General features: G+C 38.7%; 1 protein-coding gene across 12 annotated transcripts in view; it reads right to left on the bottom strand.

Moving 5' to 3' along the window:
• Positions 1-16,979, bottom strand: part of Ten-a (Teneurin-a transmembrane protein) — a 448,925-nt gene that overhangs the window by 177,747 nt on the left and 254,199 nt on the right. The window contains exon 1 of one of the 12 annotated variants that reach the window (XM_083098488.1): positions 4,556-5,535. The exons of the other annotated variants lie outside the window; for them this stretch is intronic. Within the exon in view, the coding sequence (XP_082954614.1) occupies positions 4,556-4,595 (40 nt within the window). The 5' untranslated portion in view covers positions 4,596-5,535. Of the gene's footprint in view, positions 1-4,555; positions 5,536-16,979 lie in introns of those variants that run through there. 12 annotated transcript variants of the gene reach the window in all.

Below are 16,979 nucleotides of genomic sequence, written 5' to 3'. Positions count from 1 at the left end.
CAAAAAATCAAATAATATAGATAAAAAAATTATAGGGAAATTTATATATGGAATATAAACTATAAACACACAGATTTCCCGATACAATTTAAAGATAAAGAGCATTTCAAGTAAATATATATAATTATAGTTATATATATTAATATTTATAAAGATTTTATATAATATTATTTATAATATAATATAATATAATATTATAATATAATATTATTTATAATATTTTTTATATAATATTATTCTTTTAATTTATCTTTAATGCATACAAATAATATAAAATAATATAAGAGCTTGAAACATAATAATTTTCTTAAATTAAATGAATCAATTTAATATCCAATAATAACGCAATATCTAATGAGATATTGGATATAATTATTTTACATAAGAATATAATTATTTTTTATCATATATTGCATTAATTTAGTTTATGTTATACAATTTATGTGTATAACAATTACCGACATGTGTAATTATCTCGTTTAATGTTGTTATATTATTAGTGACATGTCTAAGTACTGCGGAGGATAATTCCTATCATCTTCATGAACCGCACGTATTGATCGTAACACGAGGATACGTGTGTATATAGGGTGGTCGGTAAAACATAGGAATAAATAACAAAAATATATTCTCCTCTAAAATCCTCTCTAAAATAATAAATATCTAATTACGAAGTTATGAAATATTGAAAATTAATATCTAAAATTAAATTTTAAGAATTAATAGATTAAAGAATAAAATTAAATTTTAAGAATTTAAGAACTTAAGAACATAAGAATTATGTATCTTATTGTAACTTATATTCTTATTAATGTATGAATTTTACTGCAAAGAAAATTTCAAATAAACTTTATTTTTAATGCAAATAAATTTTTTATCGCAATTGCTAAGACATGTTAAAAATTAAAAAGTTATAATATATGATATAATTGTTGATTAATTTTTAAGAAAAAATTGATTATAATATTTCTTCGAGAATATCTCTTACCTTTAATATCTACGTTCCATCGACTTATTCAATGTACGAATTCATGAAATCCATTTAATATCGAGGTGACAAATATATGCAATATGATTTTTGTTTGCCAAGATGAATTCTGCCGACGGTACAACGAGCAATGGTGGCATGGAAAAAGATTGAACTTGAGAAAGGGATGCGAATTGAAAGGCTCCACTTTAGCATTCCTGTGTCCCCCGTTCCCTCTACCTCCAATACCAACAATACTGCTACAGTTATAGTTGCAGCATGCTGCGACTGTATGGAACGCAAAGACGAAGCTGGGTTGGCGCGTTTTTATTTACGACCTCACCCAATGAAATAACGGCTGCGAAGGAGCGCGCAATTGCCTTCTCATCTCGGCGACCCACATAAGCACCCATCGGCTTTCTCTAAAAACGTTAATTGCTCGGTGTTAATAAAGGTTCATACTGCAACGTTCCGTCTACTCCGTAATTCCGTTCTTGCTTGAATTCTATTAAAAAAAAGGAAAAAAAAATTTTACCGTCTCATCTGGGATCCGAGAATTTTAAATTGCGATACAATTTTTCATGAAGAAGACAAATGAGTCGCCAAATTGTTTATCGTGTTTACGCATTATTCTGTCGAAGAGTCGCGACGTTATGAAGAGAGAATTTTGAACATGTCGCGTCGTTCACGGAGTTCTCCCGTAAGCGCGTCGCTTTTTGGGCTAAACGTCGGAGTTGCCTTGTCCGAAACTTTTCGACCGTGTTGTGTCGCTTAGACAGGTGGTAGGGGTAGCGAATTATTCGACGCTCACCGTCGGACTGTCATGGTTGTTTGCCGAAGTGAATGTAGAACGATCAATGTGAAGCTTCCTGTCCGCTGATGGCTGCACCGTTAGCCATTAGCGCTCTCATCGACACTCAAACTACTCTATTTTCCATCGTTCCTGTGCAATTTTTTGCAATTTTTTTTATATTTTTACTATATTACTTTAGTAGTTTTTAAAATTTTTTATCTGGTAATATGTATACATACCACTACATAATAAAATACAATATATAATTTTTAAGTTGTAAGACTTACCAATAAAATGTTAGTTTTATTTGCTATATGTACAGAAAAAATTATGTTTTTTATAAAATATATAAAAACTTTAATAGTAGTACTTTAATAGTATATAAATAGTTGGCAAATATAAAAGATTATGTGTGTACTTGCATATCACATTGATAAGTAACAAGAGGTATAGATTTTTTATTTTCAATTTCTATTACTATTAATGAATTGAACAATAATAGAGTCATAATAGAATCTATAATGATAGCGGTATTCATCCCGAAAGAATTAATTATAACAAATTATATGAAAAAGGTATACTATCGTATCCGCACAATAATTGCTATCAAGCATAATTTTATTTCAAATAAGAGGTTTAATTCTTTTGCTTATTTTTCAGTTTTTATTAGTAGATATTTTATTTTGCTATATTGTTCTAATTCGCAAATCTGATTATGTAATGTTTCAATATTAATAATATCGATGCATATCTAGTATTAAATGTAGAAAAATCTATATTTTTTTAAATTTCAAATAAAAAAGCACACCATGCGAACAATTAAATAATTTAAACAGTTAAAAAATTTGAGTTGTTTTATATCTTTGCACAGTTCTTCTTTCTCCCATTCTACATATATTCTTTATATGCACCCAGCTAAGCAATAAGCGGGTCCGATCGATTTTCCCAAATTCAATTAGACGCGACATATTGCAGATGCGGATCGTCGACGCGGATGGCCTGTGCCTCGATTCCGCTTCGAATCGCCTCGCGACCGTGAAAACGTTTACACCGTGAAAAACACAGCTGAATTTCGCCTCTCCCCACGAGATTGCATTAATTCCGCGCACGACACGTAACCCTAGCAATAAAGTGGCGTAATTGCCGATGTGTCCGTGCCCTTTGGGTGTCGAAGAGGAGAAAACCCCCGTCGGCATCGGGCGCAGAAAGTACGCGCGGGTGTACGCGAGGAAAGGGGTCGTCGATGTACAAATCCACCCCGACATATCCCACACGCAGGCGGACAGTGGATCGACTTATGCGAGCCACGTGCGCCATTCTAATTTGCTTACGAGCTACGGTCTTAAAGCACAATGCACCACAAGCTCCAGGAATACGTGCGTTGGTCGGCTGCATGGACAATGCACAATGTGCCCTACACTTTCGTCGCGGTATTGTTTCTCGAGTTCGCAGGTCCAATGATATCGCCATAGTTTTGTCATCTACGTCCGCACGATTGCGGTCCATTCTAGTTAGCGGAACTAATGTGAAACGCATGAGAAAGGAATAACTTATTTACGATCTAATTCGTGGTCGAGAGCAGTGACAATCAATTTTCACCTTAATCTCTCAACTATGTCATAAGTTTGCATCGATTTCCTAAGAGATCTTTAATGATTTCAAGAAACGTCTGACAATATTAATAGTAATTTATTTAAAAGCATCTTTCCTTTGTTTATAAAATTATTATGTTAAGATATTAAGATTTTTATATAAATTATAACACGGAAAATGTCATAAATTCATTTAAAAGCATCAATATATGTAAAAAACAAGTACTTTGTGTTTTACTGCACTCCCACGAATAATCGCCTATGAGGCGAAATTGTAAGCCGAAGTTTTTGAGCCGAGAATAGCACTAAGAATTTTATTTCATGTCCTCATTTCGTCCGTAACGTATCTAGTCCAATTTAAATTCCGAGTAAGATCAGCGCGGAAAGCCCGAAGGACCTAATATAATTCTGAATACAAGGGGCACCCGGTACGCTTGGGATCTAACTTGCATACATTTGCCAAATAGGCACGTTAACGTTAAGAATAGTATCTCTGCATGCCTTCTCCCAACAAAAAGAAAAAATATATTTCATGTCAGATATATCTGCATATCATAAAGCATATTATGAATATACACTTTTAAGATAACAGCGTGTTTATTCATATTTTAAAAATGTCTCTTATATTTCAGATAATTAATTCTAATAAGTCTGATAAAAATTAATTACAAATAATTTTATATATATATACACTGCAATAATGCGATAATGCAACACAGTATAGCTTGAAGGGAAATGAAATTTTATGTTTCGATTAGTAATTCCCTAAAGTTATGTATCGAACGGATCTGCAATGCAAATTATGATATTCAAGTTTGTTCGAACATTTTCATTGAATTTCATAGCTGCCTGTGCAGTTTTGAAAAATTATTTTTTAGTCTAAATTATGTTTTCTCAATTTAGTATGTATATATGTACATTAAAATTATAAGAGATTAATAAAAAAATATTTCTCTTTTTCATCAAAAAAAAATTTCCATTATTCAAATGAAATATAATTCTTAATATGAGGAAACCATATAATATAATTAATATAAATTATAAATGGTAGTTATATATATAAAAATTGGTATATGTATATAAAAATACAAAATGCCGTACACGCGATAAATAATTTTTAAAAATTTAGTTTAAATTATAATTAGATTTCTTGTTACGCTGTTTTAATTTCACGTGCAAATATCTTATTCGTTCCACACTTACCAACGCGATCTATGTCTTCTTGCGTATAGTAGTGATGCATCGTGCTGCTGGGTCGGCTTGCGGTAGCAATTGAATCACACGGGCGACAGTTTATGGCTGTACGATGATCATCATGACCAATACAGCGGTCACTTTACTCTGCTATTACTCACTTCCATCTCAAACAGTCGTACAAGCCACCCATTCGCCACTTCCGGCACGGTATTGTATCTACAATTTCGGCCGCGCAGATTCACGTAGAGGCGTGTACGTACACGCACATACACGTAGGATTCTTTTTAATTGCAATTGTTTCAATGTTTTCTTTGAAAATGGCGGAATCCACGTGAAACGAGATCGATATCTCTGAAGGAAAACGTCCTGCGAATATACCGAATGCAATCGTTCGAGCGTGTATTTGACAAAGTTAATCCACTATATCCACGAATTCAAGCACGGACATTCACCTTTTGCACTTCGCGCCATGATTTAACGCCCTAAATATGATGCGCGTAGTTATCTGATTTTTACGCCACAGAATTTGATACGGCTTTAGCGGAATACTTGTTAATTTCACAGTTTCTTTTACCTCGATGGTCACGAAAGAATATCTGTACTTTCGTATCGAAAGAATCTCCGGATATCTCTCGTAGGATGTAATATTTCCGCCTCGGGTGAAAAAAAATTTTTAGAAACTCGAGATGTGAGATTTTATGCACGACCGATATTACTTGCCGATGTTTCCATTATCCTGATTCGAGGTTATAATAGAAAAACAATTGGTCCAGAAGATAGCGCCGATGGCTCACCACAGCGAAACGTCGATGATGCGGTGATCCTCTCCGGAAGAAACGGAGAGCGCGCTTCACTCCGATGTATCTCACGCACTTTGTCCTCCCCCGCGCCCGCTCGTTTTTTCTTCGCTTCTTTTTTTTTTTACTAATCCAACGAAATCAACAACAACGGGGACACGGGGTAAAACGGTAAGCTCGATAACATTGTGGTACAACGCTCTTCCGCAAGCCGATTCTGCGCAGAGTGTCGGCCGTACATTCGGAGAAGCCGACGGCAGCCACGCTACGCGGAGAGGATGCCGGCGATCGTAGCGCCATCCGCGGCGGGAGGGGCGTCGGTGGTCGGCGCGGGGGTGGCACACCGGCTGCCACCCCCGCGACATCCTACCCGCCGCCACCTCTGCCCTTGTCCCCTCGCTTCCTCGTCGTCCTCTCGCTCTCGCACCGTTGTTCCTCCGTCGTCCCCGCAGCCCCATCGACCAGCCGTCTTCCCTGCCGCTGCACCCGCGCAGCACCCCCGCTGCCGCCCTCCGCCCACCGTTTCTCCCTCTTCGCTGTCCTTCTCGCTCTCTCTATCGCGGCAGCCACCACCGGCTGCGGTATCGATTGGCCCAGTTGTCCCTCGTCAGAGCGCGGCAGTCGCTCCAACATCCGAACACGGCCTACCACCGCCTTCTTCACCTTCATAGCCATCTTCACCTACCGCCTCCTGTTTCTCTTCCTTCGCTTCTCCTTCATCTTCGCGTTCACCTCTTTTTCGACGCGCGGTGATACAAATTGCAAAAAGGTTCTCCACGCTACTGTAATGCGGCGGGTTAGTAACGGGCAGATTTTTACGACTATCGCTTTCGCCGTTGATCAGAATGGCATATTTTTTACAAGAAAGAAGGAATAATTGCATTCGCAAAAAGAGAGTATGATGTGAGCGGTAAATGGCGATAAATTGGATTAACGGCCAATCGATTGTTTGGATAACGGGAGGGATGTTTTTATGACGTCGCGAGAACGCAGTAGTATTGATTAACTTCGTGTGGATGATCCCCAAAACTGATAAGAAAATAGGATTAAAAAGCTGTTTCTTTCCGTAATCTTGTTATCATTAGGGAGGAGCGGCAAAAATTTATGTGATCCAATATCCCGAAACTAGAATTATGTTATTATTTTGTAGCTTGTATAAGAGCAGAACGAAGAAAAGCATGCTTATATACTTGTATGGAAAGTGCTATTTGTATATTTATAAGATATTTTCATGTCTAATAAGGCTTAATTAACAAATAGATTCTTAAATTTTTATCAAATTCAATATATGTTATCAAACTAGCTGAAAAATACGATATACAAAATGCAATAAACTCAGCCTCGAAGTGAATTTGGATCGGCCTATAGTATATCTCGATACCGAGTGACCGGTAAGAAAGTTAACGCGCCACGACGGAAATACGAGCGAACAGGGTAATGTTCATCGGCTTTCGTGAGTAGAGCGTGGCGGAAAACAGGGGCGAGTATAAGCGACAAAGGAGCCGGGCATTATTATATGGCGGTGCTCTGAATGCATGACAATGCCAAGTGAGGCTTTCTCTCTTCTCGTCCGCACCCTCTTTGTCTCCCGATCGCGCTCCCGGTTACTCCCGCGGGCACCGCTCAAGCACCGCTGCGGGACCGTCGCTTCACAATGCTACGCTAACAAGGTCAGCAATTAATGAATCGTTGGCAATGCGTCGCCAGAAAAATACGCGCATCCAATGGGAACTGGTGTATCATTAAGAAAATGGCGTGCCAGGGTGAGCCGTCGTTTCATGGATCGTCGCTTCCGTTGGATGTTTCGACATTAGCAATCAGCAGCCTTTGAAGGATTCTCCGCATGAGACTGAATATAGATACGAAATGTGGCACGCGGCTTAAAAAAAATATATCTCGTTTATTTTATCTCTTTATTTTAGTAATTCTTTTTGATAGAGAGCTTACGCTGTAATTTGTATACAAATAATTAACAGTTTGCAAAAGGGTAAATTCTAATTAGAATGTTGACCGCGCGTAGAAAAATAATTGGTAGTAATATTATACGCAAATGTGTTCGAATCAATGGGCATGATGCAAAAGTGAAACAATCAGAGATCGTTTTTCCGATTCGCGTAACTTTTGCGTTGGCAAAACGCGCGCGAAAGCAACGCGTCAGTAACTGAATATTCGCTTTATAGCCTGTTCGCATTGCTATTACCCGCTCCACCAGATGTATGTTTCATAGAAGTTCACAGTTCCACATTTTCGAGGTAGTAATCCTCGAATAAAATTGTCAATGTTGATTCGTTTATGCTTCAATTTTATTTTGATCGTCAGCGAGTAAAAATACGATAGTTTCGACACGAAGAAAATTTAGATGCAACGTCTTTTATTTGTCAGAAAAGTCATTTCCAAGTAAAAAAAACTAATGCAATTTATAATTGTTGAATATGTTTATTGTTAGCTTTAGTTGAGATATAATGACGTTGAATGTTTCGTTTTTTTTTCAGCTTTGTCATATCGAGGAATTAAAAGAAACGCTAGACGCACATTCTCTCTCTCGATGAGATAGAAAGCTAGTAACTAACTATCGAGAAAATCGTAGAATTTTCCCTCAGGAGTACCGCGTTCAAGAAAAGTATATACCTCAAGGGCTCTTACAACGCACTTTTATAGAACGTAATGGCGAACATCGGTGGGCGGTATAAGGTCGAGTTTTAACCTTCCCAATCTTCAGATTGCTTAGCTGCTTTTAGTCGAAGCACTTTTTAGCCAATCACACAGTAGCGCTCTTCGTTGCATTCACCGAGTTCCTTCAGTGTTTGCAAGAGATTTATTGAAAATTCTCTTTTATTTTTATAGATTTTGCGATTTTTATAACGAGCCGCACACAAATTTATATCGATTAATATTTTAATTTCTTATATATATAATTTTTCGTTATATTACAAAAATTCCAATATTGTGCACTATGACACATTATTTTCAACGTAATCGATTGTGCGTAGTTTGCCTCATTCTTATGGAAACAAATGCTGATTTTGTTGAATTAAACGATATATTCTATTCTAGTGCGGATGGGCGATTCTGAAGATGTTTGAATGATGAATCCAATATCATCCCGAGTTAGGTCGCGGCAGAAGCGAAACACACCCTCGGGACAGAAACCGTTTCCCTAAAACAGACCAATGAGCCGTTTCTGCTCCACATACATTGGGGACTTTGGGACCGCGGCATGTGTGCGCATAGCGGAGCAATGCATCATACGTTACAGATTGGTTTTACGTAAAAGAACGCCTATATAATGGTGTGGATGTTTGACGCCGAAGAGGGAAATGGTTGGAAAATAACGAAAGTAAAGCGCCAGCTATCCATTGTCTCGCGCATTGTGTCCCATTCGCGCGATTTTTTATCGCTTCGCAGCTCCACACTTTCATGACCTAAAAATGTGTAGCCTAAAAAGGATCGATGTGGAAAATTGGAATTTAGATCTACATTTTTCGAAAATACTTAAACTTTCGTTTTATCAAAATGTTGTTTTTCTTGCAAATGTTATGTAAAGAATGTTATGTAAAGAAATTGTAAAAAATATATAAAAATATTTTGAATATTATATAAGATGTGCAAGAGAATATAGATGTGTGCATATTGTGTGACATTTTGAAATGTAATGTTAAATAAGTAATACGGTGAATAGTGAGTGGCGTATCTTTGTCACAACGGCGTTTCTTCGTGCTATAATATTTGCAAAGATATGCGCCCTCGGGAAAGCGACCCCCGTCGACGGACGCTGAGAAGTACACAGTCACTAATTACAAGGGACACGAAATTACATAACTTTCACGAGGTTGTATATTCTAATTTGGCGGATCGTTAAAGGTCGGTCGACTTATGCATATTCATTGGACATTTTTTAACGATCGTGCCACCTCCCGGCTAAATCCAGAAGAAGCTACTTCGTATGTCGCACGCTCTAATGACCGTTTTGTAAATTAATGATGGATGCGCGGCGTCATTCCATGGTTCATAGCTATATTACGGCTGGCGTATAATATGTCTACACGGTATCTGCAATTAACGCGCACGGTATTGTTACACATCAATGTACGTAAATAAACGCGGTAATATACATACATATGTTTCTTGGTTATGATCTGTTCGCGGAAGCTTGCAATTGTACATGCCGTTCGTTATACGCGATTCAATGACGGCAAATTATCTTTTCAGACATGCTTCTTTCTTATATATCTCTTTTCTGATTTACAAAATCTTAATATATCTTATAATTTATTTATCTATCATAAAAAATAATTTATTTATCTATCATCAAAATCTTAATATATCTTATAATTTATTTATCTATCATAAAAATCTATCATTTGTTTTATAATACTATTGCATATTCGAAATAATACCATAATATTAGCTAAAGATCGGATGCTACTTTTACGCCAAAATCTATTGCATTAAGTCTGTAAAAATAAGGAAAAAGAGAGTATATAAAAAAAAATATATTTAAATCATTTCTATAAAAATATAAATAGATATATTATGGATTCAAAATTTTTTTATACTTTCTTGAAAAAGTAAAAATCTTATTCAATATTAAATATATTAATTGTTGAAACATATTAAAAATTAAAGATTGAAAAATATCAATGTATTCGATAAGCATGACTATTTTAATTTTATTGTCAGACAGTCAATCAATTAGTCAGTAGCTTTAATTACACGGAAGATATTGTTTATTGCGTTATTGCGTCGGAATCGGCCGACCCAAATAGCGTTTCAACTTGCAATTTTCCGCGAATACACCACTGAACAGCAATCGCTGGAAAATACTCGAGTTATAAAATTCGTGACAAGCAAGGCCGGCCGAGGCTTTGTCGACAATCAAATCTTTCGGCAATGGTCGCGTCAAGGGTAATAGGGTTGATTAAATCAACGAATCGAAACTTTAAGGCGGGCCGTGGTCATTTAATTACGTCGAGTCGGAAAGGTTTTCAGATGGACCCGGCAGCGCTTGTCGCAACGCCGACAGCGCTATCGATGAAAGTTCTTTCCAAGGATAGATGGGAGTGGAAAACCAGCGAAGGGGCTAAGAACGAGAGCGCATCCACCGAATCACAAATGAGTTACGAGACTCGATTAAGCATCTTCTAGATACATTATTAAGAGCCGCAACGGAAGAACAAAGCAGAGAGTTGCGGAGTAAGAGAGAGGGAAAGAGGATAGGTGAGCTAGAGCTGGGAGCAACTAATGGGTTGTAACTAGTGTGTGCAGCGGATTATATCTTCTCGGTCAAGCCGGTACAAGCCACTATACGTAGAAACCTCGAGTGGGTAGATGGGTGCGAGGAAGATGGAGGAGAACGAGGAACGAGACGGAGAGAAGCAGAGAGAGAGAAAGAGAGAGAGAGAGCGTAAATGGAGTATGAGAGGGAAGAGAGAAAGGGCGGGGAGAGAGGCTTAACTCGAGACTTTATGAATGCCCGACTGCAGCGTAGGAGTTCAGGTAAGATAAGGGCTTTCTGCACCCTCTTCATCCCACCGCCTCAAGGGCTACCATGTCTGTGCCTCTCCTTTCGCCTCGTCGAAAACGCTACATCGCCACCAAATCCGGGCAACGGTTTCCCGGGCACGCAGCTACTCCCTCGCCTGCACTCACGTTCCGACCGCTTAACGCCAGATTTCGCAACTTCTGTCACGAGACAGAAACCTCATTAATATTCGAACGGCGATCTTTCATCGTACTGATGTCGCAACGACCTCGATATGCTGCGAAGTTCCAGTATCATCGTAGTGAAAACGGCACTTCAAATGCATAACACATGCTGTCGATTAATCGAAACCCTCTTTCTCGCTCGGAAAGTGACTGCTTCGATCGATTGGTTCAGTTTTGCAACTTAGTGCTGCGAAGTCATAAAATTGAGATCCCGCTGAGAGAGAATCAGGAAATTGCTTGCAGCAAAAATGCATCGCATCATATTTTTTCTAAAGTTTTTATAAAATTGCATGAAAATATAAATTATAATATTTTTAGTTACAAGATGAAAACAGTAATGCAAATTTTTAATAGATTATATTTCAAGTATAAACTCTCTCTATCGCGTGTTAATCGATAAATTATCGCTTGTTATCAATAAAAACAAAATCATGGCAACAAATTATAATGTAATAATTTAACACTTGAAATAGTAAAGAAACGTAATAATATCGCGCGAATGATTCAGACTTCAGCGATTTAAACGATGAATTTAGAAGAGGACTGGCAAAATAGTTCATCGACCGTGCAATCCGTCTCATTTTGCACGAGAGTACCTATAACTTGGACGATAGGTTAGCTCACGAAGGAAAAGTGCGCGCGAATGCCTCCGGAGGAAAGGCAGGATTTCAATTTCATGGCGAGCAAGGAGCCCATTGGAGCCTTATTCCAGCGTATAAACATAAACGGCGCAAAACGATAAAAGTCGCTTGTGCCGCATATAGCGCGGCACGAGCGCGAGAGAGAAATAACGTCGAAAGGAGGTCGAAAAAGAGAGAGAAAGAGAAAAAGAGAGACTGAAAGTGTGAGTGACTGAGCAAAGTAGAAAAGGGGAACAGTGTAGAAGAATTCCAGCGCTCTGGCAGATGCGAAAAGTGTTCGCGTTAGAAGGAGTCGGAAAGAGGAAGGAGGATTTGTCGAGAAGAGATGGGTGCGCGAGCGAAATATATTTCCCGGCGGGACACAAATTACCGTGGAAACGAGAAAAATAATGAAACTCGTTCTGAAATCTGTTAAAGTGAATATTATTTAAATCTGTTGGAGTAACAGGGATATCGCATGAACGATCACCTGCGAGCGAAAGCGATCGAAGGGAGCACCTATGGGACGTTCTTGTTACTGAGTAGCAGTGTCACTGATGCCATTGATAGTCGTATAGCTGATGTTGTAACTGTACGACACGGGTTAGATCCGATCAGAGACTGCTATGAGAATATCACTGGCACTAGAGTCGCAAGTTCAACCCGTTCGCTCCTGACTTGCAGCATCGCCGGCGGATAACCTCCGCTTCTAGTATTATTTCAGGTATGTATATACACGCATACGTTAATACACCGAGATCGGCCGCGTGTGCGTACAGTTGCCCACATATTCTGTCCTGTTTCCGCATGTCCGCTCCGTTTGCCTATCTACGTCCATGTGACCGTACAATCGGCGGTCGTAAAAAGCGATAGCGGCCGACGGAATATCTGCAAAACACGTTCCCGGAGCTCCTGCTCGCTTTTATTCGCATACGCCGACGCCGACGCCGACGCCGACGCCGCGGGGGTTGCCCGATGCGGTTATCTGCATGACGCTCGTCCGATATCAGCCGTGTATAAATGTGTCATTAAGAGAAGCGTTCGTATCGGTTGCGTATAAATGTATCATTAAGAGAACCGATGCGACAATTTACGAGAACATATATTTAGCAATCGCGTTATTTGCGTTACGGCGATCGTGACACGACGGCAACCCTCGATCCGATACCTATTTCCGGACGGACGAACGGCGGTATCTTACACTGCTCATGATCGGTTCGGCGGCCCGGATTATGTAAAATCGAATTTCTGTATATAGCCGCTTCGCGGAATAAGAGATGAGATCTGCCGCTCGTCCGGAATATAGTATGTACGTTCGGTTTTTGCCAGAAAACCGCAGATTTTATCGAGAGAAAAGAGAACATATCGTCACGTAAAATCGCGAAACAAACGAGCTAACGAGAGCAAAGCTAATTTTTCTTGCTGCCATTTCTGAAAAATTATAAAATGTATTGGGTTGGCCAATAAATCCGTACGGTTTTTTCCGACACGTCTTTACAAACACGGCAAAAATTATTGGAGCTGGGCTGGGATATCCTACCGCATCCTCCATATTCTCCAGACCTTGCTCCTTCGGACTATCACATGTTTCGCTCCCTACAAAATTCCTTGAATGGACGGCGCTTTATTTTCGAAGAAGACATCAAACGGCACTTAAAACAGTTTTTCGACAAGAAGTTCTACGAGCGAGGAATTATGAAGATATGTGCGGTATATGGTAAGGATGCCGTGAAAGAACGTGTGTGCCAGAAATGGTTTGCAAAATTTCGTTCCGGAAATTTTTCTATCCAAGACGCACCACGCTCGGGCCGGCCAGTTAAGATTGATCAAGACAAAGTAAAGACGTTAATCGATACCAATAAACGCTATACGACGCGAGAGATTGCAGATGTTCTCCAAATATCATTCCAAATATCATATTCATCATTTACATGTAAAAAAACCGCACGGACTTATTGGCCAACCTAATACTTTGTACAAAAATTCTTTATTCATGAATGCGCTCGTTAATTTTGTACAAAAATATTTTACTTCCAGTATTAGAAATAGCTATGTATGTTTGAACAGTAACTTGGTTAATTTTGTACATTTCGTCGATGGATAAGTTTGTCGCGTGTTGGATTAATTATGGAAGAATGAAGATTCGCAAACATGTTATAAAAAGTTTCACGAAAATAACGATGGATGATTATCACGATTCTGCTGTCGATGGAAATACGTCGACACTCGTAACGATGTTTCGGACATCGCTCTCGCGATATTATCTCGACACCCTCGGGAATTTCTTCTCGCCTCGTCGGGTGCCTTTTATGCCCGTAATATCGGACGCATGTTACGTGGTCCCGACGGCGGCGTCGCACATCGCCAAGATCGCCATTGACCGATAACGATATTCTGTCAATGTAACGCACAAATCGGGGACGAGGGTTGTCGGTTGGTCGTCATGTGCGTGCTACGAAGTAGAGGGACAAAGGGGGATGGAGGGTAGGTCGAAATCTTGATCGCGTCACATCGTCGCCACGTCGAAACACCCGCTATACATGACAGTTATGCACTGGAGATGCCCGATACCCTGTCATTACGCGAGAATAAATCTTTCGGTGGGGCCGCGCGGCTTCCAGATGTTCGTCGAGATCGCGTCACGGATGGACGGCCGCGGTGTCGAATATGAAACGCGACACGATGTTAACCGTGGGAGGAAGTGCGTTATCTGTGAACCGCTCTGCGTCCGAATATCGGTTTGTTTGTATTTATCCGCGTGCTCGATGTGTTGACGGTAATACGGGCGAAATGATTGGTTTGGCGAAGTTTGCATTACCTGGGTTTATCCCACATCCCGCTAGTGAACCGATTAGCCGCATCGTATTAGCAAATCGACACGAGTATTTGACTCGAGTGCCTTTGAAAATATATAGTTTTAGCAGAGATGAGACATAAATATAACAAATTGATTCAAATGCAATTTTTCTAATTATAATATATTCATCTCATTCGTATAATTTTGTCGTAAAATGTTGAATAATCTTTTTTTCTATACTATAAACCAATTTTCTTGTGAAATTTCTTTATTAAAAAAACTTAATTTCTCAACTACTTTTCTTTCTTTTTGTTTTTGATTCCTTACTAAAGCAAAAATATTTTTAAGGAATATATTTACACACGCGAAATAATATTTGCTCTTTGTCCTGCGATTGTGCATGAATCCTGCACCGACGTGAAAAAATCCAGGATATAGCGAGACTGCCCGGAAACACCAGTTACGATCCCGGCAGGCAATTTAGGATAGTGTCGACATGTCCGCCATAACCGTACCGGATGTGTCTGGACATATGGTATGCGCACGATTAAGCTAGGGTGACCAGATCTTCCTCAGTCACACTCCTGTGAATAAAAGTTTTCTCATTTCCTGTCCTCTGCATATCGCTAATATTCTCACGAAAAATGCCATGATAGCGTTAAATAATTGTCATAATTCTCTATTTTTCATAATAATTGTTTATTTGATTGTATGTAAAGTATTCTTATAAATTAGTTTCAATTCCAATGATTTCTAAAAACATTTATTTTTCGATTGTTATTTATTTAGCTATTTCATTTCGTGCTCTATACTTCCTATTAAGAATCTCAATTTTCAATTATTTTCTTTTTTAGAAAACTTATTATTTAACTTTTACTCGGCGCATCAATTTTTATATTTACATTATATTTCTCATATTGATTAAAGAATAAAAAAATAGCTGTATACAATAAATCAAATTTAGAAGTTATTTGATGGTTTGGTTCAAACCGCGTGAATTGGTTCAGTGGAGATGAATAAACGGAAGTAAAATTACGTTCTTTTCAAATACTCACTGAAAACAAGCAATTCAAGACCTATTTTAAAACCGAGTTTCCATCTCATAACGCAAAATTCGATAAGTTACAAGCTCATGCTTTCGAGTCAAATGCAGTCCGAGAAATCGCCGCCACAGTGAAATTACATAACCGCTATTATTTCCTTTATTATTACAGTTTGCCGCTAAACGTTTGCTACGTGTAATTGTGTGTTATTATTACTCTCTAACAATAGCAAAAGAAACAGTTGGCTGTAACTGCAGTGTTTACGCTCATTCGTTTGCCATACAGAAAATATGATGCACGAAACCAATTATGCGCAACTGAGCTTTATTTGAAATACCACATTCCCACAAGATATATAATTTGCATGTATCCTCTATTTAAATGTACGCATCACTGATACACAGATTTTCCTTTCATAATCGCAGAACACGATTTATTTCCCGTGAGAAAAAACTCGTCTTTCAAAAAAAAAAAATAATAATTCACCAAAAAGTCAATTGCATAACGATCGAGAATTGTCTTTATAGTTTGAAATATCAAAAACGAGAGTGAGGGGGAAAACAAATTTCCGTCCTCTGGTCTATAATTTCGCGCGAATATCATCGCCGACTAAAGGAACGATTTAAAAGAAGTGCGATCGTTCGCATATTCATTAAAACACAAATGAATTCCACGCGCTCTTCGTGCTAGCTAACTTGAACGTTTCGTCGTCTCTTTTTCCCTGTCTCTCTCTTACTTTTCTTCGTTACACCTTCGTTATAACATATCGAGTAAACGATTACGTGCCACTCGCGGGTGAAACCGGCATCGGCGTTGCTTCTGTCGCCTGGCTCTTTTCCGCCGACTGTAGACCGATGACGACGTTGTTCTTTGCACGGCAGTCGTTCGGTCTTGCGGACCACCGGAGTAACAATGCCTTTTTTTCCCCCCTCGGCCTTTCCTCGTTTGTCACACGCGCCGCACGATGCCGCGATATAGCTTCGTTTCATTTGCAACCGCATCCATTAATACCGCTCGTTGGCGTGGCCCATAGCTCCTCCATGCCGTGCAAGAAAATCGATGTCCATCGACTATGCCATCTCGGTGTTTCGTTTTTTCTTTCCAATCCCCAGTGAAACCGAGCGAGTAAATTAGAATCTTGAATCAAACTCCCGATCGGCAAGAGGAAATATGTAGCTTTCCAACGGAAGCGTATATTCTATATTTCTTTCAAGCAACCGCATTTGACCACATGGTCAAATATATCATTTCTTTTGTATCGCATTGCAAATTTATTCGCGTCGATACTCGCAAAAACTATGAGATAAATGAGTTTGTATAAACGAATAATTGTTTTACATTATCCTTAATTTAATGGTCGTGATAAAAGTATTAATCGAATCTTTTCTGTCAGCACAATTCAAGCAGTTGCCACAGAAACTAGAATAAATTTCCACGATTCTAGGATAATTCCACGTGAACAATTAC

Source organism: Camponotus vicinus, unplaced genomic scaffold, assembly GCF_025532165.1.
Source record: "Camponotus vicinus isolate PSW18456_S1 unplaced genomic scaffold, iyCamVici1.0 SCAF_4, whole genome shotgun sequence".
Classification (NCBI taxonomy): domain Eukaryota; kingdom Metazoa; phylum Arthropoda; class Insecta; order Hymenoptera; family Formicidae; genus Camponotus; species Camponotus vicinus.
The sequence above is the reverse complement of the archived record's forward strand: the minus strand, read 5'-3'. Positions and strand labels throughout refer to the sequence as shown.